Genomic DNA, 26,841 nt, shown 5'->3' on the forward strand with positions numbered 1-26,841 from the left:
AGTTAGTTAGAGTGGCAACCAAGCGAGTCATCTTCCTCCAGATGGTGGGCAGGGCTAGCAGAACTGTGATTTGGCTTTAGCAGTGGCCAATGACAGTCCTCCTCCTCCTGGAAACAGGGACTGCCCCATCACAAAAGCTGAGGATCGCAGCTACCGCAAAGTTAGAGAACCAAACAATGTTTCCCATCTTTTACAATGTGTAGGGGTACAGTGTCTCCCCCTCAGTGCGGTGTGGGGAATTCTGAAATTGGAATGCATTAATGTCTCACTGACACTTCCCTGCACTGCTCTGCTGATGGGGAGGGAGTCGAGTGCCGGCAAAAGAGGCTTTGAGTGCCGCTTGTGGCACCCGTGCCAGGGGTTGCCTACCCCTGCTCTAGATGCAGACATATGAACCTGGCCTTTCACTTGTAGAATTTCGTAATAAAATTGTCTTTTCACAATTTTTTATTAACTAAGAGCTAAAAAAGGGCCAATCTGACAATCAGTTTCAACCAGAGCAAGTGAAAAAATTGAAGGAGAAGGATGGAAAACAAATTGGGAATCTAATGGGAACAAATTATTTGCTAATTGTGAAATTCACTCCCAGACGATGACTATCGAGACATTCACATAATGATCAAACAAAAAGTCATTTGAAATCAGTCAAGTCCATGAAGGCACTATGAAACAGTCAGACAAGTGATTTTTATACTTTCTTGTGCAAATGTTCAAATTAAATTCTACAGCCTTAAAGTAGTAGTAAACCACCGGCAAATTTATTTTTTATTTTTTTAACTTGCAAGGCAAACTTATAATGTGCTAGTATGCATTGCATACTAGCAAATTATGTGACACTTACCTTAGAATGAAGCCCTCCAGTGGCAAGCTGTCATCGCTGACAGGGCTTCCAACTTCACCCGTCTTCCTTCTGGGTTTGCGGACTCAGCTGTGTGAGTGGCCAGGGCCGCGATGATGTCACTCTCGCGCATGCGCACGGGGAACCGCTGTTTATGGCACAGGAGCCTGAAGGAACAGCTCAGGTGGCCGTTCCTTTAGAGTGCATGCACCGGTGATGTATTTACACTATTTACATGTATTTACACTTACAATTTACACTGTTATACAAGCTGTACACTCACTACTTTACATTGTAGCAAATATTTACAAAAATGTGAGGGGTGTACTCACTTTTGTGAGATACTGTATATACTTGTACATAAAACGCACTATTTTATCTTTCCAAAAGTGTTTCAAGGTACTAAACCCAATTTCTAAATTGTTGCATTTGGAAATGTCAAAAGCCAGAATAGGAGATAAAAAAGTTTAACTTTACTTTTTTTAAGCTATAATACTGTTTTTAAGGGGGCGTGAGAGGGGGGGAGGGGTTTCCTATGCCTACATGCTTTTGCTAATAGGTGTCTCTTGTTCCCATCTCAAAAAGTTGGGAGATATGTATATACCCCTCTCCCCTTTTTTATGTGATCACATTCCCTCTGTTCTCAGCTGCATAAGAGCTGGGGGAGGAGAAACAGCAATACACTGAGCTTCCCAGTGAAAGGCTGTGCGGGGGGAATGTGTCAGGACAAGTCTGATCATTAAAGGAGAGCAGGCTGAGTTCCCAGCATAGGTAAAGAAATGACCATGGTGTGCTCTCATGTCTAGTGTGGTCATTTTTTATTTGGAAATCAAAGTGACTGGCAGGAACACCAGAGATTTCACACAAAGGCAGCAATACAAAGAGAACGGGATATTTTTCATACTAGTACGTGGTACAGCAGGCACATATGAGGAATATGAAATGTTAGGTTTACATATTCTTTAAGGACAGGAACAATGGTGGACACAGGCACAGAGTATTTGTCTTTTCTTCCCCCTTCCTCTCTTTAACTCCTTCCCCGTCTCTTGCTCTCCCCATGCCCCTCTCTTCCCCATACACCCTTCTTTTACCTTCCTTCCCCTGTTATATAAAAGCAAAAACAAACAGGGTCAATAACTTTGAAACTGCCAAATTAATGAGACATTTATACTGTACATGATTTTGCATGATATGACACATTGGAATGCACGCTTGTGTTGCCATTTCTGTCACACACACTGATGAAAGTATATAAGAAATGTGTCCTTGCTATATTTTAACTACTGATGAAAAAAAAACAAAGAATTCAAATAAATAAATAAAACACAACAAAATTGTTGAGATTTAGTGTTTTAGGGTTGGGGTTGAGTTTAGTGTTTTAAGTTTTATTTCTTGGAAGGAGGTATATTTTATTTTACTTTAAATATGCTAGGGCCTTTTTCTGGTTTCTGGCACAGGCCACACTGCCCTTTTGTTTGCAGTACATCACCATATACATTTACAGTACAGTTTTGTGCTTCAGGTCACCACATTCTTAGGTATAATAAAAGCACCACATCCCTAACCTCTTTATGATAAAGTTAGGTAAAAGCTGGCATGAAGGGGTTGGCTGAATTATTTTAACCCACCATCAGTAACTTGCTGCAGGAGGAGGATAAACAAGAATTAAACAGATATCGGAGAAGAGAGCACCAGGATATTTCACTCCTCCCAAACCCCTGGAGTTGTATGTAGGTGGGGTGAGATCGTTATGGGCGTTGGCGACACTAAGGACTCAAAGTCCACTGCTGCAGGCAATGTGTGGCAAATTGACACAGTCTTGTTGAAATGCTTGTGCAAAGACCCCAGGAGTCAGACCAAGAAGGAGATGGACCATTAGTGGATGTCTGTCCTTTTGAATCCCTGATACAAAGAGAAAATGGCAGACCTTAAAGTGATTCTAAAGGCTCAAGGTTTTTACGTTAATGCATTCTATGCATTCAGGTAAACAAAACAAACCTTCTGCGTGCCCCCCCTATACTTAACCAAGCCCCATCTCAATCCAGCGATGTGCATGACAGCAGCAGCTCTCCCGGTTTTCATTCTCCTCATTGACTCACACAGCAGCAGCCATTGACTCCTACTGCTGTCAATAACGGCAAGTGAGCCAATGTCGAGAGAGCGGGGGTGGGCCTAAGCCGTGCTCTGTGTGTGAATAGATATGTTTTTGTTTTTTTGTTTTTCTTTTAGAATCACTACTACCATTCCATACCATTAGGCAGTGCCTAAAATGTGATTGCAGACTACATGCAGTCGCTGATGTGAACATTCTTCAGTGTGAGGACTCTGTGGATTATTGGGTGTCTAGGCTGAACTACTTCACAGAGTTTGCATAGTATGTACCACAGCTTCTAGATTGCCCTGAGGCCAGTGGACTGCCAGAAAAGGCCCACAACGCAGGAGGCAGTTTTGTGATAGAAAGCAATGGCGGCTGTTGCTCCAGCCAAGGGGGGGTGGCAAACAAACCACCCGACCTCCCCCCAACAAACCACCCCCACCCCCCGCCCTCCCCGGGGGTGGTACTACTCATGCGGTTGGACTCTGTGTGTTGGCGGTGATGCAGAGCACTGAGAGATCGCTCCGAATGCGGACAGTGCTCTGTGCCCCGAGCCCACCCTTTTTTGAAGTCAATTAGTGTGCTTCAAAAAAGAAAAAAAAACATTGGAATCCATGTGTCTGGCGCCCTGCATGTAGATTAGGGGTGGGGCACATAGATTAGGGGGGCGGCACCCCTGTGCCCCTAATGGAGCGGCTGCCTCTGATAAACAATTCCACCAGTATCCTGACATTGTAACCTATCCCAAAAAAATGAAATGGCACTTTTCATCATTACCAGCTCCTGCCACCATTAATAGCTCCTTCAGGCTATTCTGGCTTGCCTCTGTTACCTGCTCCTGCGTGCCTTTCTGGCCCACTAATGCTACCTTCACCAGCTTCAGCTACCTCTCCTGAACTGCCATCGTTACCGACTCCTGCAACTTCTGCTTGTCTGCCACCATTACCAGCTCCTGCCACCTTTCCTGCCATATTCCAATGCGCCGGCACTCTAAAGGTGCCACACATTAATATTAATATATAATATAATGGAATTTTTTTTGTCCAAAATGGTTTGAGGATGGAAAATTCTTAGAATATGTGAAGAAGGCCTATAACCACTGGCTAAAAACTCTGATATTGCAGCCATAACTTCTAAAAACTTTTTCAGGTTGTAATGAATCAGATTAGGGTTGTAATGTAAAAGTAAAAAAAAAAAAAAAAATATATATATATATATGCAAAAGCAAAATACATATAGGATGCAAGAATGAGGTGTTGCTGATGCTGCCTGTGAGCAGGGCTGGACTGGGACAAAAATTTGGCCCTGGACTTCATCCAGACTGGCCCACTTTGACAGGTCTCTCCCATGCCGGCTTGCCACCCAAGCCCCCCCCCCCCACTAGCCATTAGCCGTTCTACATTATTTCTCTTATAGGCAGTACCAGTGGGGAAGCTAGACATTATTTCACCTGGGGCAAAGAATCAGTTTGGCGCCCCCCCCCCCCCCAATGGGACAAGATTAGGCAGGAAAGTGAGGCCGCCCTCCTTCCAGATCGTATGATGAGCTTCTCAGTGTTGACTCCTGAGCATCATGTCTGTATTCAGGCGCGCTGCATAACTAGCCAGGGAGAGGAGGTGAACACTGCGGGGGGGGGGGGGACAGAGGACCGGAGGGAGGCAGCGGTCCACTGTCACTGAAATCGGCCCACTGAGCCATCGGCCCACCGGGAAACTCCCTGTAGTCCCAATGGCCAGTACATGCCTGCCTGTGAGAGTTGTAGGTACGAGTGGTAGAACAGACTTTACTACCACTTTAAGACCATCTTCCAATTATGTAATTGAAAGGATTAGTATTTTCCCATGTTGCCCTAAAAATCACATTAAATGGGGGACCCTGTCTTGGCTGTATGGTATTTAAAAGAAAAAAATGCATTGGTGCATGTACCCTATGACAGTGCCCAGCTTCCTGTGCCCCTTGTTTTACAATCTCTTGCCTATTAGCCTTGAAAATGGCCATAGATGATTTTCAAGATTTGCCCCTTATAGACACATTCACTCATACTACTTTCCACCTATGACTGGGATAGACAGAAAAGTGTAAAGCGAAAAAGCTCTGGCTGGCTTATATTGCATATCCTCTCTTTCACACAGTGAGCACTGCAGTGGGTACAGGAATCTGACATAAAAAACGCTTTAGGTATGTATTGTAAAAAAAAATATTTTTAATTATATTAAAATGATTGTAAAAACAGATTAAATGAACTTTCCTAAATCTGCCTGAGGCTTTTAAAAATTAAAATGTATTTCTGCATTGTCTTAAACTGTCATGTTACTAGAGTTCAAGGGAAGTGAAATCTACCTAGCAGACAGCAAAGAAAACAGTGGTTCTAATCTTTCCAAATCCAGAAACATAGATTTGTATTGAGTTTTACATTAATCACCAAAGTATGTGGGCTGACCAAGTAAACCTGTGCTTATCCCACCTGTCATGCTGGGAAAGTATGTCATTTTTTAATTTAATTTACCCTTAAAGGTGCATACATATATGAGACAGCAATAGATTCTTGTTTATAATTTAAAACGTTCAGGTGACAACAATAAGGTCTTTGTATGAGCAATGACCACCTAGAAGGCATAGGTGTACCAGTGCTGCAGAGGAAGTGGCAACAACTAGCCACACATGTTCACATTACTCACTGATAAATGTAACAGTCCTACTCGATCTTCTGGCTGCAGATATGTTTTATTGGTAGTCTTGTAGCAGTTATTATCTCAAGCTGGAAATTTTCCACCAACAGCCTGATGTTCTCCAGGTCCATACAGAAATCAGTATTGTGGGTATAGATACTATACTGTACTCTATATTAATTCAACCAAAAGTTTCTAACATGGTCTATAATTCCCCATGGAGCAGCTCCTCAAATGTGTACCCCTTGGGGTATTTCTGGAAGGTGGGGAAGGAGGTCCAAAGGGATACTTCTGCCTTGAAATGTTTATAGCTCATAACTGTCCCTGATTTCGAGGGACTGTCCCTGATTTGGAACAATGTCCCTCTTTCCTCCTCGTCTGCCCCTCATTTTGGTCTGAGTTGTATATAAATTGCACTATTTATCTTTCCAAAAGTGTTTCCCAGTGCTAAACCTTTCATCCAATTTCTAAACTGCTGCATTTGTATATATATATATATATATATATATATATATATATATATATATATATATATACACACACACACACAGTTATATAGTATATACAATTATATTTTAGCTGTTTATAAACCAATGGGATACTTGGTACTGTATGTAACCATATAAATTAATATGTCAATAAGTCTCCACAATTTAGGAGTACATAAGATTTAGCCAGCACACCCTCTGGTGGTATTTGGCAATTACTTCTATACAAGCAGAACCACTGCACCAGAGAAAAATAATAATAATAATAATAATAATAATAATAATAATGTATTGATAATTTAAAAAAAAATAATAATATGGTTACTATTATAATTTGCCTCTTCTCAGGATGAGCTGCTTATTGGTAGGTTGTTAGGTATATGTCAGTTATAGAGACTTGTACATAATATTATTTTTATTCATAACAATAATAATAAAACAACAATAATGTAATAATACTACTAGTAATGTTTTTTATTAATAAAGATATTAATAATATTTAACATGATGATGATTAATATTATTAGCAGTACTAATAATATTAATAAATTATTGTTATTACAATGATAATGATTATTATTTTATGCCTCCTCTCAGAGTAAGCAGCTTATTGGTAGGTTGTAAGGTATATGTCAGTTATAGAGACTTATACATTTCTAATATCATTTTTAGTTATAGCAATAATAATAAAAATAAGAATAATGTAATAATACTACTAATTATTTTTTATTATTAATAACGATGATGATGATAATAATAATAAACATGGTGATGATTAATATTATTAGCAATACTAACATCATTAATAAATTATTGTTGTTACTATGATTATTATTATTATATGCCTCCTCTCAGAGTAAGCAGCTTATTGGTAGGATGTTAGGTAAATGTCATAGAGACTTATACATTTCTAATATTTTTATTCATAACAATAATAATAATAAAAACGACAACAATAATGTAATAATACTACTATTTTTTTTTTATTAACAATAATAATAATAATAGTAACAACGATTATGATGATAATAATAATTACCATATATGTGCAAATTGGGAATAAATCCCATAGAAATAGGACTTTAACCACTTCCCACCCGGCCGAGGGGTGGTTCAGTTATCCTGACTGGGCGTCATATGATGTCCAGCAGGATAAGCCGTGATCGCGTGCCGGGGGGGGGGGGAGCGGGGCGGGGCCCAGCGTGGCGATCGGTGGTGCAGCGTGTCAGTCTGACACACCGCACCACCAATCTCAGTAAATAGCCTCTGACGAAGGCTCTTTACCACGTGATCAGCCGTGTCCAATCACGGCTGATCACATTGTAAACAGGAAGAGCCGTAAATCGGCTTTTCTTCACTGGTGTCTGACAGATGCGAGTAGAGGAGAGCCAATCGGTGGCTCTCCTGACGGGGGGAGGGTCTGTGCTTACTGTTTATCAGTGCAGCCCCCGTGGATGCCCGCCCAGGACCACCAGGGATGCCACCAGGGATTCCCACAAAGGATGCCCACCAGCTATGCCATCCTGGACCACCAGGGATATGCCAATCAGTGCCCAGGCAGATGCCAATCAGTGCCCATCAGCGATACCGGCAGTGCCATCAGTGATGCCTATCAGTGCCACCTATCAATGCCCCTCAGTGCTGCCTATCAGTGCCGCCCATCAGTGCCACCTCATTGGTGTCACCTCATCGGTGCTGCCTTATCAGTGCCTGTCAGTGCAGCCTCATCAGTGCACATCAATGAAGGAGAAAATGTACTTATTTACAAAATTTAATAAAAGAAACAAAGAAAAACTTTTTTTATTTTCAAAATTTTCAGTCTTTTTTCATTTGTTTAGCAAAAAATAAAAATCACAGAGATGATCAAATACCACCAAAAGAAAGCTATATTTGTGGGAAGAGAATGATAAAAAAAATTAGTTTGGGTACAGTGTAGCATGACCGCGCAATTGTCATTTAAAAAGTGACAGTGCTGAAAGCTGAAAATTGGCTTGGGCAGGAAGGGGGGAACGTGCCCAGTATTGAAGTGGTTAAAGGATGCAGAGCTGACACTGAGGTGAGCACACAATAGTTAATATAAAAGTCATTTTAATTAATACTAATTGTTAAAATTACATACAGAGATAAGCACATCTCATATTCTAAACAAAAGCATAACATGATATGCAACATTGATACTTATTCCAAATGCTTGATAACCAATCATATAATAATCCAACGCGTTTCCCGAAGTAATATCTCTGCTTCTTCAGGGAAATTCAGAACATATCTCATTATCTTTGAGAAAGAAACATTATTATTATCACATTATGCCAAACTATCCATACATTTGTCAGATACTTATTTATTTACATAACACATAAAAAATCACATTACAAAAGTGCTCACAATATCATTGGTATGCAACTAATTGCACTTCCACAGGCACATGATGATGATGATGATTATTGTTAATACTAATAATAGTAATAAATTGTTATTACAATGATAATGATTATTGTTATATGCCTCCTCTCAGGGTAAGCAGCTTATTGGTAAGTTGTTAGGTATATGTCAGTTATAGAGACTTATACAGTTTAAGATTTTTTTATTCATAACAATATTAATTACAAAAAACATTAACAATTTCATAATAATAAAGATGGTAATAATAATAAATAACATGATGATTATCATTATTAATAATTATTGTGATGATGATGATATACCTCCTCCCAGGATGAGCTGCTTATTGGTAGATAATATCTACTAGATATATATATGTGTAGATTAATTGGTGGGTATATAGGTAGATATTAGTAGGTATGTTAGTGGGTATATAGGTAGGTATATTGGTGGGTATATAGGTAGATATTGGTAGGTATATATTTGTAGGTTAATTGGTGGGTATGTTGGTGGGTATATAGGTAGGTATATAGGTACATATTGGTAGGTATATATTTGTAGGTTAATTGGTGGATATATAGGTAGATATTGGTAGGTATGTTGGTGGGTATATAGGTAGATGTTGGTAGGTATGTTGGTGGGTATATAGGTAGATATTGGTAAGTATGTTGGTGGGTATATAGGTAGATATTGGTAGGTATATATTTGTAGGTTAATTGGTGGGTATTTAGGTAGATATTGGTGGGTATATAGGTAGGTATATAGGTACATATTGGTAGGTATATATTTGTAGGTTAATTGGTGGATATATAGGTAGATATTGGTAGGTATGTTGGTGGGTATATAGGTAGGTAAATTGGTGGGTACATAGGTAGATATTGGTGGGTATATAGGTAGGTAATATTTATACTATTGTCACTACAATAAAACTCATAGTAATAATAATAAGGTGTAATGATGATGTAGTCCCCGGTCAGTGTAGAGGGATCATGCCGGTATTGATCCTCCGGTCGGTGATGTTGGAGTCCGGGAGGATCGGGCAGGCAGTGATCGCAGGGATCACAGTGATGTTGCGCTGGGATCGCTCTGATCGCTCTGATCACTACGTGACCTCTCTCCGCTCTCCGCACAATAAGGTGTAATTTGGGTGTCTGTGGGAGGTAGGGGCGTGTCTTATGGGAACCGTGACCTATAGGAATAGCATATAGCACAGAGGGGCGGGCGGCAGCATCAGCGAGCACCCACTGACGCGTTTCCTAAAAGTCTGCTGTATAGTGTATAAGTGTCCCATGTGCGCGCAGCGCTGAGCTGGGTCTGCACGGAGCTCCTCCGGATCGGATTGGCTGTCTATGTGTCCAGATGCGGGTCCCCGGATGGCGGCTCGCCTCCCCTGTGGTGTGGGTGATGTCCTCTTGTAGTAGGCGGCACAGGTGGCTCACCTGCCCGGGATCAGAGTGCCCTTCCGCTGGGACTGTGGAGAGGTGTGAAGAAGAGGTGACATGGTGCTAAGTGTCCACATCCAGGAGTGTCCCCTGTGACTGGCTGCATATCATGGGAGCGCTGTGTACATTCCTGCGGGGACTGTGACAGCTGGGCACCTTCTACATAAAGAGGCGCATTCCTTCCCAGCCCATTGAGTCCTCCTAGAAGGGGAGATCCATCCTCCCACCACACATGCCTACAACTGTCTCCTGATGTGATCTTCTCAACCAGTAGTGGAAATGACAATAAGTGCCCCATACATTGCTCTGGAGGTGATCATCGCAGTCCTGTCCATTGCAGGGAATGTCCTGGTCTGCTGGGCTGTGGCCATCAACAGCACTCTGAAAAATGCCACCAACTATTTCCTGGTCTCATTGGCCGTGGCTGATATAGCAGTGGGACTGCTCGCCATTCCGTTCGCCATCACCATTAGCATCGGCTTCGAGACTGATTTCCACAGCTGCCTGTTCTTGGCTTGCTTTGTTTTGGTTCTGACCCAAAGCTCCATCTTTAGTCTGTTGGCTGTGGCTATAGACAGGTACCTGGCCATCAAGATTCCTCTCAGGTAAGTGAATTGTGGAGGGGCCCAGATGGGGTAGTTACTGCGCTCTTCATTGTCTCTAGCTAGAGGTCCATGTCTACTACTGAAGAAGGGAATTTCCAACCCAACATAGAATTGGAGATAGGGTGACCTGGAATCCCTCTGTGTAATATCCATGTCACCTACTCAAGAAGGGCATTTCCAACTCAATGTGGAATTGGGCACAAGGTGACCTGGAATCTATCTGTGTAAGTTCCATGTCATCTACTGAAGAAGGGTATTTCCAACTCAATGTAGAATTGGGGATAGAGTGACCTGGAATCCTGCTGTAGAAGGTCCATGTCCGCTACTGAAGAAGGGCTTTTCCAGCTCAATGTGGAATTGGGTATAGGATAGCCTGGCATACTTTTTTGTAAGGTCCATGTCACCTACTGAAGAACGGCATTTCCAACTCAATGTGGAGTTAGGTATAGGGCGACTTGGCATCCCTCTGTGTAAGGTCCATGTCACCTATGAAAGAAGGGCATTGCAAACTCAACATAAAATTGAGTATAGAGTGACCTGGCATCCCTCTGTATCAAAAGCATAGCAAGTTGGCAAGTTTATTTTACCAGGTCCAGCAGCAAAGTGTCCCTGGAAGCTACTTAGAAATGTTGGAAGTTATCACGCTGATGTTTTCCATAAAAATGCAGAAATTTGAACTAGCTATCAATTAATTTTTATTTATTACTTGTATTTATAGAGCGTCAAGAATTTACATTTTAGCATCAGTCCCTGGCCTCATGCCCAAAGGTCCCTATCTCATATATATATATATATATATATATGGGCCAGTTTGGACAGGAGCCAACTAACCTGTCAGCATGTCTTTGGGTTATGGGAGGAAAACAATACAAGAACTCCATGCAGAGAGTGTCCTGGTTGGGACTGGTGGTCCCATTTCTTCATGGCAGGTGTGCTAACCTCTAAGCCACTGTGCTGTCCAAGTGGATCAAGGCAGCCAACAGAATAGACCAGCCTTTCCCAGTCAGGGTTCCATAGACCCCTAGGGTTCCTTCTGAGGCTGCTTGGGGTAATTTGGGTAGTGAGTAGTAATGAACTGATCTTCTACTTACACTGACCACCAATACAAGGGGGCAGTTTTCCACTAACAACCAATGCAAATGGGTCTGTGCTACACTGAGTACAAAAGTTTGTGCACACAACAGTTTTCACTGTCTGTTTTTTCTGCTATTATTTATATAATTTCAAGATTAATACTGAAAAGAGTTTTGAAATTGAACATCAAGTAGTTTACCTTGGGTGTGAAATACTTAAGGTACACCAAGTTCCGTACGCCTTTTTATTTAAAGATTTCTACAGCGTACTGATGACACTAAGGTGTTGTGAGTTGTGGGTATTAGTATTTATAGTAGAGGTTCCCTGAGACCTGACATTTATTTTAAGGGTTCCTCCAAGGTAAAAAGAAGGAAAGGCTGGTATGGTTCTGATACAAACTGTTGGTATTGGGGTTCCTTGGTGTTTTGAACCCCCTTTTTGTTCCTTGTTGGAATAACTTGCAAATTGCAAACACAAAGGTGATTGTGCATGCACCATTCATCTGCAGATAACAACTCTTAACAATTCTGTTAGACCTAATAATTGGTTTACATTGGCTGGCCCTGCTTTTTTTATTGCTCAGGCAAGATCTGGTCAGATGATAATTGCATTGACACACGCATTTGCTTACCCTGAGAGTTTCATTGTGTCCTACAATCTGAAAATCTGGTGACACCGGAGAACTGCAATGTACAACTCTAACCACACACCTGTATGGCTAAATATGATTGTGCTGCTAAGGGTCGTTTCGGACAATCTGTCTTCTTATACTGCCTATGGCCATCCTAAAATGAGGTCACATCTGTCAGGGACTTAGTGAACTTCTGCCAGTTAAAGCTTAGAGATTTCATTTTTTTTACTAATGTCACTATTAGTAGTCTTTTCTGACCTGCAGCCTGACACACACCATCCTTGGACTTGTAGTTCAACAACCGTTCCAGTAAAATTAGCAAAATACTGAATCTGAACAGGATTGGGATTATGTTGGTGTCCCCTATAACGTGGCATCACACAGGCACCCACTTCCATCTGCCTTTCCCAGCCAGTCATGTCATTCAACCCTAGATATCTGTTGCACATGGTGACCATATTACCATCACTATCAGCAAACACTCAACAATGGAAGTGATACAGAGACAACACAGCAAAACAGAGGCTGAGCAATCACGTAGACATAAACAATCTATGCATGTATTTACTGTGCCTTGTATGTATGCAATATATACATCGATTGTTCTAAAATCAAGTGTAAGGATTTATCATACACCGAATGTGGGGTGATAAGGGGTCATCAGCTTAGCACATTATTACTACCAGTGCAAACATTACCGTATAGTGTACTAATCCCAGTGCTTTTTATTCTACAATGCTGCACTAGAATTTTCAGGAATGATTTTCATGCTTAATTTAGATAATTATTGGCAGTGCTTGCAGTACAAACATGCAGTAATGATGTACAGTTTAACCACATTTTATGTTCATCCTGTAGAGGAATGATTAATGTATTAAAACAATGCTGAAGGGGCAGCCCACCCAAAAGCAATATTCCAGTTATAGTTGAAGCCTGTTGGAATGAGTCACCTCCTGGCCACTTATATCTTTCAAGAAGTCCAATGGTGACCTCTTGTACCATAATTCTTTCGCACCGACCTTGTGCATTCCACCATAATATAAAATTAATTGAAAATCCCATAGGGAAAGACATCCCCTTGTGATGGCCACAGCAAGTGTTTCAACCTGAAACAAGCATGGAAATCTCACCACCAGATCTCCCAGAAAATATTAGAAACTCTCAACAATCTTTTAGTATCTACTAAAAACTTAAAAACGAGTTTTGGGTGAGCTGACTCTTGAAGGAACCTAGGCCCACAAGATGGGGATCACCTTATACCAAACAATCCTACAATATCTTTTGTATGGTGGACCTGTCTAAACAATGCACTGCATATATCTTGTATTATGTACATAGCCCCAATCCATGTTATCATCTGTTACTAAACAATCTTCCAAGATCTTCTAGTATGGGGGCCACTCTCAAACACTGCATTGCATATATCTTATAATACACTATATTACTAAAAGTATTGGGACGCTTGCCTTTACATGCACATGAACTTTAATGGCATCCCAGTCTTAGTCCGTAGGGTTCAATATTGAGTTGGCCCTCCCTTTGCAGCTATAACAGCTTCAACTCTTCTGGGAAGGCTGTCTACAAGGTTTAGGAGTGTGTCCATGGTAATGTTTGACCATTCTTCAAGAAGTGCATTTGTCGGTCAAGCACTGAAGTTGGACAAGAAAGCCTGATTTGCAGTCTCCTCTCTAAATCATCCCAAAGGTGTTCTATCAGGTTAAGGTCATGTGCAGGCCAGTCAAGTTCCTCCACCCCAAATTCGCTCATCCTTTTTTTTATGGACCTTGTTTGTGCAAGTGCAAGTGAGCCCTGCTGCTTGCCCAAGCAGGGCTAAATGTAGAAAAAAACTACCTGCCCTGCACCCAGAAATTCATGTTCCAGGCGTCGGGCGATACAAATTGTGCATCCCTGCAACAGTGACTGGCTGACAAAAACCCAGACGCCAGGATGCAATTTCTTTTTGTCAAGCCCTGTATTATATGTATATAGTCCCAGACTATGTCAACATCTGTTACCAACCAATCCTCCAAGATCTTCTAGTATGGTGGACTTGCTCAAACACTGTGTTGTATATATCTTTTTTTATGCACACAATCCCCAGGCCATGTCATCATGTGTTACCAAACAATCCTCTTCTAGTATGGTAGATCTGCTCAAATCCTTTGATGGATATATCTTATTATACATACATAGTCCCAGACTATGTCATCATCTGTTACCAAACAATCCTCCAAGATCTCTTAGTAGAGACCTGCTTAGACATTGTAACATCTCCTTATAATGTATGTACAAGTCCAAGGAAGAGATTTGTTTCCTATCTCATAATCTGGAGCAATGGCTATTTGTCAAAAAATCCAGATGATCAATGTCTTTGCATTACCTATGACATCTGACATGTCATTATTATCACCTGCAATCTCATAATGGCGTAAATGAATTCAGCTTATTAAACATTGTTCAGTTTTTAGCATTGGGCAACCAATATGTCTTAGAATATACATGTCTTTTTTTACTTTATTTTTTGCTTTATTTACTCAACAAGTCCATCCCATATTGTAGGTCCTATGGATGCTGCCTGTCCTCAGATCTCTTTCTGTGGCTAAGTACTTCTCCAGAGATAGCTTTCCTTTCAGGGATGATTAAGCTATGAGAACCACACACTGGCTAAATAGTTTTCATCTGTTTTCTGCCTGTTTCCCATTAACATTTTCCAACCAGTTTGCAGAACAGAGCATTTGTTTTGTTTCTTAGTGAAAAGAACAATAAAAACTGTATGGGATGGAAAATATAACTTTATGACTTAAGTACATGGCTGTGAGTGGAGGGATGCCAGTTCATGCACAGTTTGAGGTTAATACATATGATTTGGCAGGCTCACACTGCCAATGAGGAGGGGAAATATTGGCATGTCCTTGTTGACAAAATCACGCCCGCTTGTTTGTGCATCTCTGCACACACATGTGTTGAAAAGGGTGTGTATTTAGGCTGATCTGCAATAAGGCTTATAATCTGGGTGAATATTTCTTGTACAAGGCGTTTATAAAATAGTAAAAATAGGAATAAAATGTAAAAATTCACAAAGGTATATTTGTGAATAAATACAAAATGGATCAATACATTTAAAAGGATTAAAGGACAATTCCACCCAAAAGTAGATATTTCAGCTTTGGGTGAATCCTGGCAAACTGAATCACAAGCTGGAAAACAGAGAAATAACTAGGGAACCAAGCTGCAAGAGTATGACCCTGTAGGAAGGGTTAGCATGGAAATGTTGCTGACCCAGTCTTGCTTGTTCACAACAGGTCTGAGCTGTGTTGATCTGCACAGATCAACGTAAGCTTAGCGCACAATTGTTTTCTATATGTCCTGATCACACCATACATGTGTGGTGGTGAATGCTGCATAAAAATCACGCTGGGATGCATAGGGGTGAACAAAGTTTTATTTTATGATGCTTCAATAAAGTTTTAAAAAGTAAAAAAAAGTAACACAAAAATTGCACCAGCTTTACACGACATACACCAGCTCATTTGTGTTTTACTGTGTGGGCTGGTATGTGAAGGTAGAGTGAAGGGAAATCTCTTTTGATACAGTTATTACCAGAATAGGTGCACCCATTGGAAGATTTGCCTTCACCTTCCCCTACAGTGACAGTTTTGAAAATTTGTATTCCAAAGATATTGTATAAAAGCTGGTAAAAGTCATGAGAAACTATGGTTTGGAATTCAGGAAGTTTTCATTATTTTTCATGTCTCTAATTCCAATCACCCTTGACAATGCCTAGACTACTCTTGGAAGGTTTTTGTTTTCAGGGTCTTAGTGATGAGGACAAGGAATCTATCAAAAGAAAAAAGAGTGCATAGATGTGCAGGTGATCAATAATTAAATATAATAACATGGTTGCCTGTAAGCAGAAATAACAAAGGTCGTCAATTTTAACTCTAGTCTATTAGAAAAAAAAAAAAAAAGAAACGTAAGAGGCTTTTTCCTTTTTAGTAATATCTACATGAATGTTTCAGTGTAATACAGAATTCATTCTGGCTTTATGGAGGGCTATGTTTACCATAATGACACTTAAGGTCCAGAGCCTAGGGATCAAGGAGAGAGGGTCAGCTCCAAATCTCGGCATTTACATACTGTTGTAATTACGGTATCTCCAATTTTTTTACTCTTTTGTTCACATCACACAGCATGTTTCCGTATTTTTCCATTGCAATTCCTAGATTTTTTGGTTAAAATTAGGCCAGCCACACACATTAAGAAGACCAAAATATTCCCCCATCCAGTTTAAATGGTAGGACTATTGTATTCTGACAGCCGCTGCTCCTGTGACTGTCAGAATAACCAAACTGTGACCTGATTGGCTGAGATTTTTCCACCCGCCTCCTTGATTTTCATATAAACATAAAATAGAAGAAATGGCGCCCCCTGGATGCAGATACATAATAGTGCTCTTAGTAAGCTGCTGCTACCTTTTTTGGCGTTACTCCAAAAATTATAACTAAACCGTTTGTTGAGGCTCTAGCTAAAACCTGACACAGTTAACCATACAATCAAAAAAGAATCAAAACAAATAAGTGCAGCATGAAAATTATAAACAAATAAAATTCCACTTATTGTGAAATTTTAAACACAAGTCTTCTAGTTCACCTTCTTTCCTTCACCACATGTAAAACTAGTGAAACATGCTCTTCACATTCCAATAATGCTCCACCTTCAGTGCTCCACCACCAATAATATGGGGGGGGGCACTCACTAGATATCTTTGGGCCACCAGGACCCTCTCAGCATAGAAAGTTACAATCCTTAAATGGTATGTGCTTGGTATCCATCTCCTCTCATATCCACCAGTATAGGGAAGTCCCAGGATAGAAAACAACAATTGTGCAATATGTTTATTTAAAACATCGTTATTAGAAACATATGCCAATGCACTTAATTTTCCATGTCCTAAACTGGCACCAGCTGAAATCTCCTGTAAAATGACAGTCCTCTCCGCTCGCCTCTGTGAGCTGGCGTGCGTTCCACCTGAGCCAGACGTGACGTCAGCAAGACCCGGAAGTTCCGCCACTGCCAAGACCTCAGTGCATTTCACCGGAAAGGCGTCATATGATTTTCATATGGAAGTTTGTCGAGCTGAGTGGGGCCAACGGGGCTACCCACAGCTCACATGTCCGCCTATTTGAGCTGTTAAATTGTCTGTGCATTTAAGGGTCAGTCAGATCAGCAATATATAGGAAACGAAAGGTACTGGCCAGGTTAGAAATTGTTGATTGTGCGCCTGTCAATGTCACTGAAACAGGTGTCCCCACTAAAGGATTTCTCCTTCTGTTTCAGTGACAACTCCAAGATTTAAGCCTCATAAACACGATCGGATTTTCCGACAGGAATTGTGTGATGACAGGCTGTTGGCGGAAAATCCGACCGTTTTGTATGCTTCATTGGACAATTGTCGGATTTTCCGCAGACAAATGTTTTATAGCAGGTTTTAAAATTTTCTGCGGCCATATGTCTGTTGTCGGATTTTCCGAGCATGTGTACACAAGTTCGTCGGACAAAAGTCCAAAGTACAAACATGCATGCTCAGAAGCAAGGACGAGCCAGAAGCGGTCGGTCTTGTAAACTAGCGATCGTAATGGAGAATTAAAATTTGTGATGTGGCAAATTATGAAATCTCGAAATGCAGCGCACAATTTTCTTCTTCTTTAATGGGGTAATAATGAAGCTGCTTTGCTGGTGATACTGATGGACTTATTGCAAACACATTTTCAAAGGCTTTTTTTTTCTAGTGATATCAAGAATATTATTATTATGCTTTTTTTTCATTTGGGCAAGTTACCACAACACCGTTATCCCGTAGTTTTTAAGATCAAAGATACAACTATGTTGGTGTTCCTTGTCAATTTTACATTGTATTTTTTTTTAACTGCCTACTCCCAAACTGTCATTTGAAGTAAAACACATAGCCAAGTATTATTCTACACAATTTTTTTTATTGTGCATTAAAAAAAGAAAACAAATAAAATTAGACATGCTATCTGCCAATAGAACTTAACCAAAACGTGCATTCTATGCATCCAAAAATATAGAAAATATACCAAATCAAATCATTATTATTCAACCAAAAAATAAAATAAAAGCCTCATGCATGTGTCCTGTTTCTTAATATAGGGGGTCAACAATGCCAAGAGTTGGGGAAAGCAGGGGTCCGTCATCCAGAGATAATTCCCAAAATCATCTGGATTATTCTCCTGGAGCTCCCGCAGCTGAGGCATATGACATAATTGGTCACAATTAATAAAGCAACCAATTTTTGGTCCAAGAACTCCTCCTCCTCCTGTTCCTGGACTGGACTTGGGTCAAAGCAATAACTCCAAGGCCAATAATAAATAACACATTATCTCCTCCAATCCCGCAACATGTCTGGTTGACGAACGGCCGTTCAGAAATGAACTGAAAAGCGCAAACTGAAAAGAGCGAAATGAAAAGCGTAAATCAACTCTCACCAAACTTCTACTAACACAAAATTAGCAGAAGGAGCCCAAAGGGTGGCGCTAAAGGGCTGTCAGTACGTTCGTGTTTGTTGGCCTACAATTCCTTGTCGTTTGTATGCAAGACAAAATCCAGGCACACGCCTTCGGACAAAAGTCTGAGGTTGTCTGCGGAAAATCTGATCAAGTGTACGAGGCTTTAGATTGCAACTCCCTTTCTGTCCCAGGAACAGTGGTCACCAGGACAGGAAGTGAGGTGTATTTTGAGGGGTGTTTGGTATCTTTGTGAGTGTTATCTGGGCAGAGAGTCTTTATTTCTTATTGTCTGATTGGCAGTGAATGTCTGGGCTAGCTTTAAAGTGATAGTAAAGTCTCTTCCTTTATTTAAAAAAATGGTCCCCTGTGCAGGCTTAGTTCATAATGTACTAGTATGCACTGCATACTAGTACAGTGCATCCAGGAAGTATTCACAGCGCTTCCCTTTTTCCACATTTTGTTATGTTACAGCCTTATTCCAAAATGGATTAAATTCATAATTTTCCTTGAATTTCTACAAACAATACACCATAATGACAACATGAAAGAAGTTTGTTTGAAATCTTTGCAGATTTATTAAAAAAAAAAAAAACCACAAAAAAAACATCACATGTACATAAGTATTCACAGCCTTTGCTCAATACTTTGTTGAAGCACCTTTGGCATCAATTACAGCCTCAAGTCTTTTTGAGTATGATGCTACAAGCTTGGCACACCTATTTGTGGGCAATTTCTCCCATTCTTCTTTGCAGGACCTCTCAAGCTCCATCAGGTTGGATGGGGAGCGTCGGTAGACAGCCATTTTCAGATCTCTCCAGAGATGTTTAATTGGGTTCAAGTCTGGGCTCTGGCTGGGCCATTCAAGGACATTCACAGAGTTGTCCCATAGCCACTACTTTGTTATCTTGGCTGTGTGCTTAGAGTGCGTTTTCATCAAGGATGTTTCTGTACATTGCTGCATTCATCTTTCCCTCGATCCTGACTAGTCTTCCAGTTCCTGCTGCTGAAAAATATCCCTGCCACCAACATGCTTCACTGTAGGGATGGTATTAGGCAGGTAATGAGCGGTGCCTGGTTTCCTCCAGACATGAAGCTTCCCATTCAGGCCAAAGAGTTTAATCCTTGTTTCAGAGAATTTCTCATGGTCTGAGAGTCCTTCAGGTGCCTTTTGACAAACTCCGGGTGGGCTGTCATGTGCCTTTTACTGAGGAGTGGCTTCCATCTGGCCACTCTACCATACAGGCCTAATTGGTGGAGTGCTGCAGAGATGGTTGTTCTCCTGAAAGGTCCTCCTCCTCTCTCCACAGAGAAACACTGGAGCTCTGTCAGAGTGACCATCGGATTCTTGGTCACCTCCCTGACTAAGGCCCTTCTACCCCGATCGCTTGGCGGGGCTTCCTGCTCTAGGAAGAGTTGTGGTGATGATGGAGGCCACTGTGCTCATTGGGACCTTCAATGCTGCAGACAATTTTCTGTACCCTTCTCCAGATCTGTTTCTTGATACAATCCTGTCTTGGGGATCTACAGACAATTCCTTAGACTTCATGGCTTTGTTTGTGCTCTAACATGCACTGTTAACTGTGGGACCTTATATAGACAGGCGTGTGCCTTTCCAAATCATGTCCAATCAACTGAATTTACCACAGGTGGACTCCAATCAGGTTGTAGAAGCATGTCAAGGATGATCACTGGAAACAGGATGCACTTGAGCTCAATTCTGAGTGTCATGGCAAAAGCTGTGAATACTTACGTACATGTGATTTTTTAAAAAAATTTTATGTTTAATAAATTTGCAAAAATTTCAGATAGACTTCTTTCACATTGTCATTATGGGGTATTGTTTGTAGAATTTTGAGGAAAATCATGAATTTAATCCATTTTGAAATAAGGCTGTAACATAACAAAATGTGGAAAAAGTGAAGCGCTGTGAATACTACCCAGATGCGCTGTACATTATGACAGACTTAACTGCAGATAGAGCCCTCCAGCGCTGCGCTGACACGGCTCTCCTTGGTCTCTGGTGGCTTTCTGCTTTGCCCGGTCTTCCTTACGGGTTCCCATTCTTCAGGCGCTTTAATGGCTTGGCCGCAGGTGACGTCACTCCATGCATGCGTATGGAAGTCACATCGCCATGGCATGCAAAGTGGGCCGTAAGTGGGGCCTAAACTGTGCATGTGCGGCTCAGATCACATTACCCGCTGACAGACATTTATGACAGAAGAGACCACTATGGTCTCTTCTGCTATAAAAAGCTTGCCTGTGAGTGGATTTACTATTCCAAGCATTTACTACCACTTTAAAAAGACTCTGCCTCTAGAATAAACAAAAAAAAAAACTTGCTGCAGGTATAACATGAAGACACATAGAGGTGTCTGTACATACCAGCAGCAGTCTCTGTTTTGGAGACAGGGTCTCTTTAACCACTTAAGGACCGAGCCTCTTTCTGAGATTTGGTGTTTACAAGTTAAAAACAGTATTTTTTGCTAGAAAATTACTTAGAACCCCCAAACATTATATATATTTTTTTCTAACACCCATGAGAATAAAATGGCGGTCGTTGCAATACTTTTTGTCACACTGTATTTGCGCAGCGGTCTTACAAGCGCACTTTTTTTGGAAAAAATTTACTTTTTTGAATTTAAAAATAAGACAACAGTAAAGTTAGCCCATTTTTTTTTTTTTTGTATAAAGATGTTACGCCGAGTAAATTGATACCCAACATGTCACGCTTCAAAGTTGCGCCCGCTCGTGGAATGGCGACAAACTTTTACCCTTAAAAATCTCCATAGACGACGTTTAAAAAATTCTACAGGTTGCATGTTTTGAGTTACAGAGGAGGTCTAGGGCTAGAATTGTTGCTCTCACTCTAACGATTGCGGCAATACTTCACATGTGTGGTTTGAACTCCGTTTTCATATGCGGGAGCTACTCACGTATGCGTTCGCTTCTGCATGCGAGCTCGGTGGGACGAAAAATATGATTTTTTTTCTTATTTATTTTAACTTTTATTTTTAATTTTTACACTGTTCTTTTAAAAAATTGTTGTCACTTTTATTCCTATTACAAGGAATGTAAACATCCCTTGTAATAGAAAAAAAGCATGACAGGACCTCTTAAATATGAGATCTGGGGTCAAAAAAGACCTCAGATCTCATATTTACACTAAAATGCAATAAAAAAAAAAAAAATAAAAATTTTATGTCATTTGAAAAATAATAAAAAATGTCTCTTTAAGAGCTATGGGCGGAAGTGACGTTTTGATGTCACTTCTGCCCTGCAATGATATGGAGACGGGTGGGGACCATCTTCCCCTCACTCATCTCCATACCAAGCGGGGGACAGGACGTGATCGCCTCCGCCTCTGCCGGCGGCTCCGGTAAGTGGCGGAGGGCATCGGAGAGCGGCGGAAGGGGGGAGCCCCCTCCCGCTGCTGATACCACTTTTATCTTGAAGCAGAACGCCCGCTGAAGAAGAGGATACCGGGGTTATGGCAGCTAACTGCTGCCATAACAATGATATTCCTCTTCAAAGTAGCGATGTAAAACTATGGCGAGCGGTCCGTAAGTGGTTAATTATATCCAAGGCCTTTGCTCAATGAATGCAAATTGTTCTGTGATTGGACAAGGTGGAGAGGCAGTGACATTACGCTCTATACCTCATCCAATCAGGGATCGCTTTACATTCATTCAGAACATGCAGAGCACCCTCCTGTGTTCAGAATGCAGAAGGAGAATCACTCGGCACAGACCAGGAAACAAGTAGAGATCAATGGAGTAGCGGTGTCTGCGATTTGTAGTTTCCAGGGAAATCCCACAGGTGTAGTTTATGCATAGTTACATTGGTTCAAGCTGGATCATTGTAACTATGTATAAAATATCCATACCTAAATTTCTTATTTAAGGCATTTTCAAGTGAAAATCAGTAGTATATAACTATAAAAAGAAAAAGACTTCACAAGGGCTTTAAAGCAGAACGTAAAGAGTTTGTAAAGTCAGAAGGTTTTTTATCTTAATGCATTCTTAGCATTAGGATAAAAAACATTCTGTGTGGGCAGCAGCCTCCCCTCGGCCCCCCTAACACTTACCTGAGCCCCATCTCTCTCCAGCGATGTTGCACCAGTGCCTCAGCCATCCGGGACTCTCCCCCCTGATTGGATGAGATACAGCAGCGGCGCCATTGGCTCCTGCTGCTGTCAATCATAGTCAGTTAGCCAATCAGGAGAGAGAGGGGGCAGGGTCGGACACACAGAGCTGCGTCTTGGGTGCCCCATAGCAAGCTGATTGCTGTGGGGTACTTGGCAGGAGGGAGGGGCCAGGAGCACCGAAGAGAGACCCAAGAAAGGGGAGGATCCAGGCTGCTCTGTGCAAATCCACTGTACAGAGGAGGTAGGTATAACATACTTGTTATTTTTAAAGCAAAAAAAAAAAATGAGACTTCAGTATCACTTTAACTGTGTCTGAGCGCAACAAACTAAAATCCATCTACCCTTAGTTCAGGCATGCATGCAGGAGGGTGTGTTTAGTTGAGAAAGCTCCTCCTCCCTCCTCAAGATGAAAAAAAAATGAAGACATCATTTTGGCCTAGGCCAGAAACCAGGAAGGAACTGAAGGATTGTAAATAAATACAAAAAAGTTAAAACAAGTAAATACTTTATAATTTCCTATCTATTTATTAAGACTTGCATCATGAGGATTAAAAATAGTCAATGTTGATTGAGAGAGTTATCTTTTACTGTAAATCATAATTGTATTTATACATTTTATATCTGTGTTTTCTTTTACCACAAACAGGTCTTTCATTTTCCATTTCTTCAATCCCTATAAATATAACAGTTGCTTTTTTCTGGTATCTGTTCTCGGCACAATGTGATCACGTGCTGTCACGGCAAAAACTGTAAATCATACTGAAGTCTCCCCTGTATTACAACCCAGTTATTAAAGTCGCATTGTATACTCCTAGAGACAAAGCCATGTGGAACATATACTGGCTTGTCGCTGCTGTAATTTTGTCATTTTGTAGATGTTCTCACTTCTTTAGGCTTATTGTTATCATTGTTTTCCTTTTGTGCACTGGCTGACGATGCATACATTGTTTTGCCATATGACTGAAATTATACCTATGCTAGTATAGAAAAACAAGAGACGTGCTTTATTGGAAATTGAAAAAAGGAAGACATATAAAAACCCATCCACAGCTGGAGGAGAAAACAGGGGGGGGTCTCATCAATGGGGTGATGAGGGCTATAAAAACAAATGGGTGATGTAAAATACACATGGCCTTTAATGAATAATAATAAAATAGTAGGGAGTGAAACAATTTATCATGACCCTATGGAGAAGATTTAGAAGGAATGTTAGTGGTAGGCAGCACCCCAAAGTAAATATAATCAGATGTGATCTCTATTTTCAAGCACCAACTCTGTCACATATGGGCAGTGTTGGGACAAGGTCATCTAGAGCCCGGGGTGACCATGCTAAACTGTGCCCCCCCGCAAGATGTATGAGCATTTCACTGTGTGCACAATTGAACAATTATTAGGCAAGTGAGTATTTTGACCAAATCATTTTTATGCATATTGTCCAAGTCCAGGCTGTATAAACTTAAAAGCTTATTGGATTTAAGCATATCAGGTGATGTGTATTTCTGTAATGATGAAGGGTGTGACATAAGAAGATCAACACCCTTTATCAAGGTGTGCATAATTATTAGGCAGCTTCTTTAACTCAGGCAAAATGGGCCAAAAAGATTTAACTGACTCTGAAAAGTCAAAAATTGTAAAAAAGTCTTTCAGAGGGATGCTGCACTCTTGAAATTGCTAAGATATTGGGGCGTGATCCTAGAACCAGCAAACGTTTTGTTAAAAATAGTCAACAGGGTTGCAAGAAATGTGTTAAAAAAAAAAGATGCAAATTAACTGCCAAAGATTTGAGAAGAATTAAATGTGAACCCATTATTTTCCACTGCTGTCATATTCTAGAACTGCAACCTACGGGGGGTGCCCAGAAGTAGAAGGTGTTTAGTGCTCAGAGACATGGCCAAGGCAAGGAAGGCTGAATTCCGGCCACCACCAAACAAGACACATAGGTTGAAACATAAAGACTGGGCCAAGAAGAATCTGAAGACAGATTTTTCAAAGGTTTTAAGGACTGATGAGATGAGAGTGAATCTTGATGGACCAGATGGATGGGCCTGTGGCTGGATCAGTAAGGGGCATAGAGCTCTACGCTGACTCAGATGCCAGCAAGGTGGAGGTAGAGTACTGGTATGGGCTGGTATTATTAAATATGAGCTAGTTGGACCTTTTTGGGTTGAAGATGGACTCAAGATCAGCTCCCAAACCTACTACCAGTTTTTAGAAGACACTTTCTTCAAGAAGTGGTACAGGAAAAAGTGCATCTTTCAAGAACACCATGATATTTATGCAGGACAATTCTCCATTGCATGCATCAAAGTACTCCACTGCCTGTCTAGCCAGTAAAGGTATTAAAGATGAAAGAATAATGACATGGGCCCCTTCCTCACCTGACCTAAACCCTATTGAGAACTTGTGGGCCCTTCTTAAATGGGAGATTTACGGTAAAGGAAAACAGTACACCTCTCTCAACCGTGTCTGGGAGGCTGTGGTTGCTGCTGCACAAAAAGTTGATCATCAACAGATCAAGAAACTGACAGACTCCATGAATGGAATGCATATGACTGTTGAAAAGAAGGGTGGCTATATTGGTCCCTTTCTTTTTTTTTTAAATGTCAGAAATGTTTATTTGTACATTTTATTGTTGTTTGTTTATTGTTCTCACTTTAACAGATGAAAATAAACAACTGAGATGGGAACATTTTCGTTTTTCATTTAGTTGCATAATAATACTGACACTAATAGCTGCCCAATAATTGTGCACACTGAGATATTCTCCTAGATATTCTCCTTTTAGCGCAGATCCTCTACCCCTAAAATTTCCTTTCCTAGTATACATCTGCCCCCCTCCCCCGTTCAAGTCCCTCCCTCCCAGCACAAATTCCCCCCAAATCCTGCCTCCTAGCACAAATCTTCTTCCCTTCATCCCCCCCCCTCCAAAATTTCCCCTCCTAGAACAATTCTTACCCCCCCCCACCAAAACCCAAATTCCCCCTCCCAACACAAATCCCCTCCCCCCAATCTCTTTGTGACATCCCCCACCTCACATGATACCATAGTGTCCAGGGCAGCCGCCCCTCCCCAGCCCTTGTCCTGGCCCTGCATTTGGGGTATCACTGTGGGTCCCCAGGGTAGCCAAAGATTAGAATGACAGTACTGACTGTCAGACTGTCACCCGTACTGCAACTGTTTACATTCAGTGTCCAATATCTTTTCTTTTTGTTTCCAACCCCCCAACCCTGATGAAGTTTTTACCCTGAAAAGCGTTAACTTTCACCTGCTGATGTTTATGAAGATTAATCTATGTCTATGTCTATACTTACCACTTATGGTTTCTTCATCATTCACATTTTCTATGGAGATCTGACAGTTCTCCATGGCCAGTGGAAGGGCCATGGCCAATGTTAACTTGATTGGCTGTAGTCACTGTTCAGCTGACGTTTTTCTGCCCGGCTCCTTTGATTTCTCAATTGAATTTTGTAATGCCAGGTAGAGGCAGCAGGTCCACCCACAGGTCCACCCACAGCCCAAATTGTTTAATTAGAGCAGTGTATGACCACCTTTAAGCTCAACTTGGGTACAGCAAGCCTGTCTGATTTTCCATGCAATTATTTCCAATCACTGTATGTTGCTTCCCCTGCCCTCCCTGCAACTCCGCGGGAGGGATTCACCCGTCAACACTGACTGTGTTGATGGGGGAATTGGGCGATTTTCTTTCCTGCAACCCATGGAGTTGCAGGAAAGGAAATCGCTCCATCTATGGCCAGAAGTCCATCCTGGATTCTAGTTGGATGGTATCAGCCAGATGCTGGAATACAGTGGTATCCTCGGCATCCTTGTGGCTCAAATCAAGTTTACTCTATGGTCATTTAATGCACTGGTCATTAAATTATTCATTCAGAAAAATAGATAATTGTTCTAGCTTAGAGCTAGCAGACACAGATATTACCTGGCA

At 41.1% G+C, this 26,841-nt stretch overlaps 1 protein-coding gene across 1 annotated transcript in view; it reads left to right on the plus strand.

Annotated features, from left to right (window-relative positions):
- The first annotated feature begins 9,686 nt into the window (after positions 1-9,686).
- ADORA2B (adenosine A2b receptor) overlaps positions 9,687-26,841 on the plus strand; it is a 144,430-nt gene continuing 127,275 nt past the window's right edge. Inside the window, exon 1 of the mRNA XM_073616880.1 lies at positions 9,687-10,522. Within this exon, the coding sequence (XP_073472981.1) occupies positions 10,197-10,522 (326 nt within the window). The 5' untranslated portion in view covers positions 9,687-10,196. The remainder of the gene's footprint in view (positions 10,523-26,841) is intronic.

This window comes from Aquarana catesbeiana, linkage group LG02 (assembly GCF_042186555.1).
Source record: "Aquarana catesbeiana isolate 2022-GZ linkage group LG02, ASM4218655v1, whole genome shotgun sequence".
Lineage (NCBI taxonomy): Eukaryota > Metazoa > Chordata > Amphibia > Anura > Ranidae > Aquarana > Aquarana catesbeiana.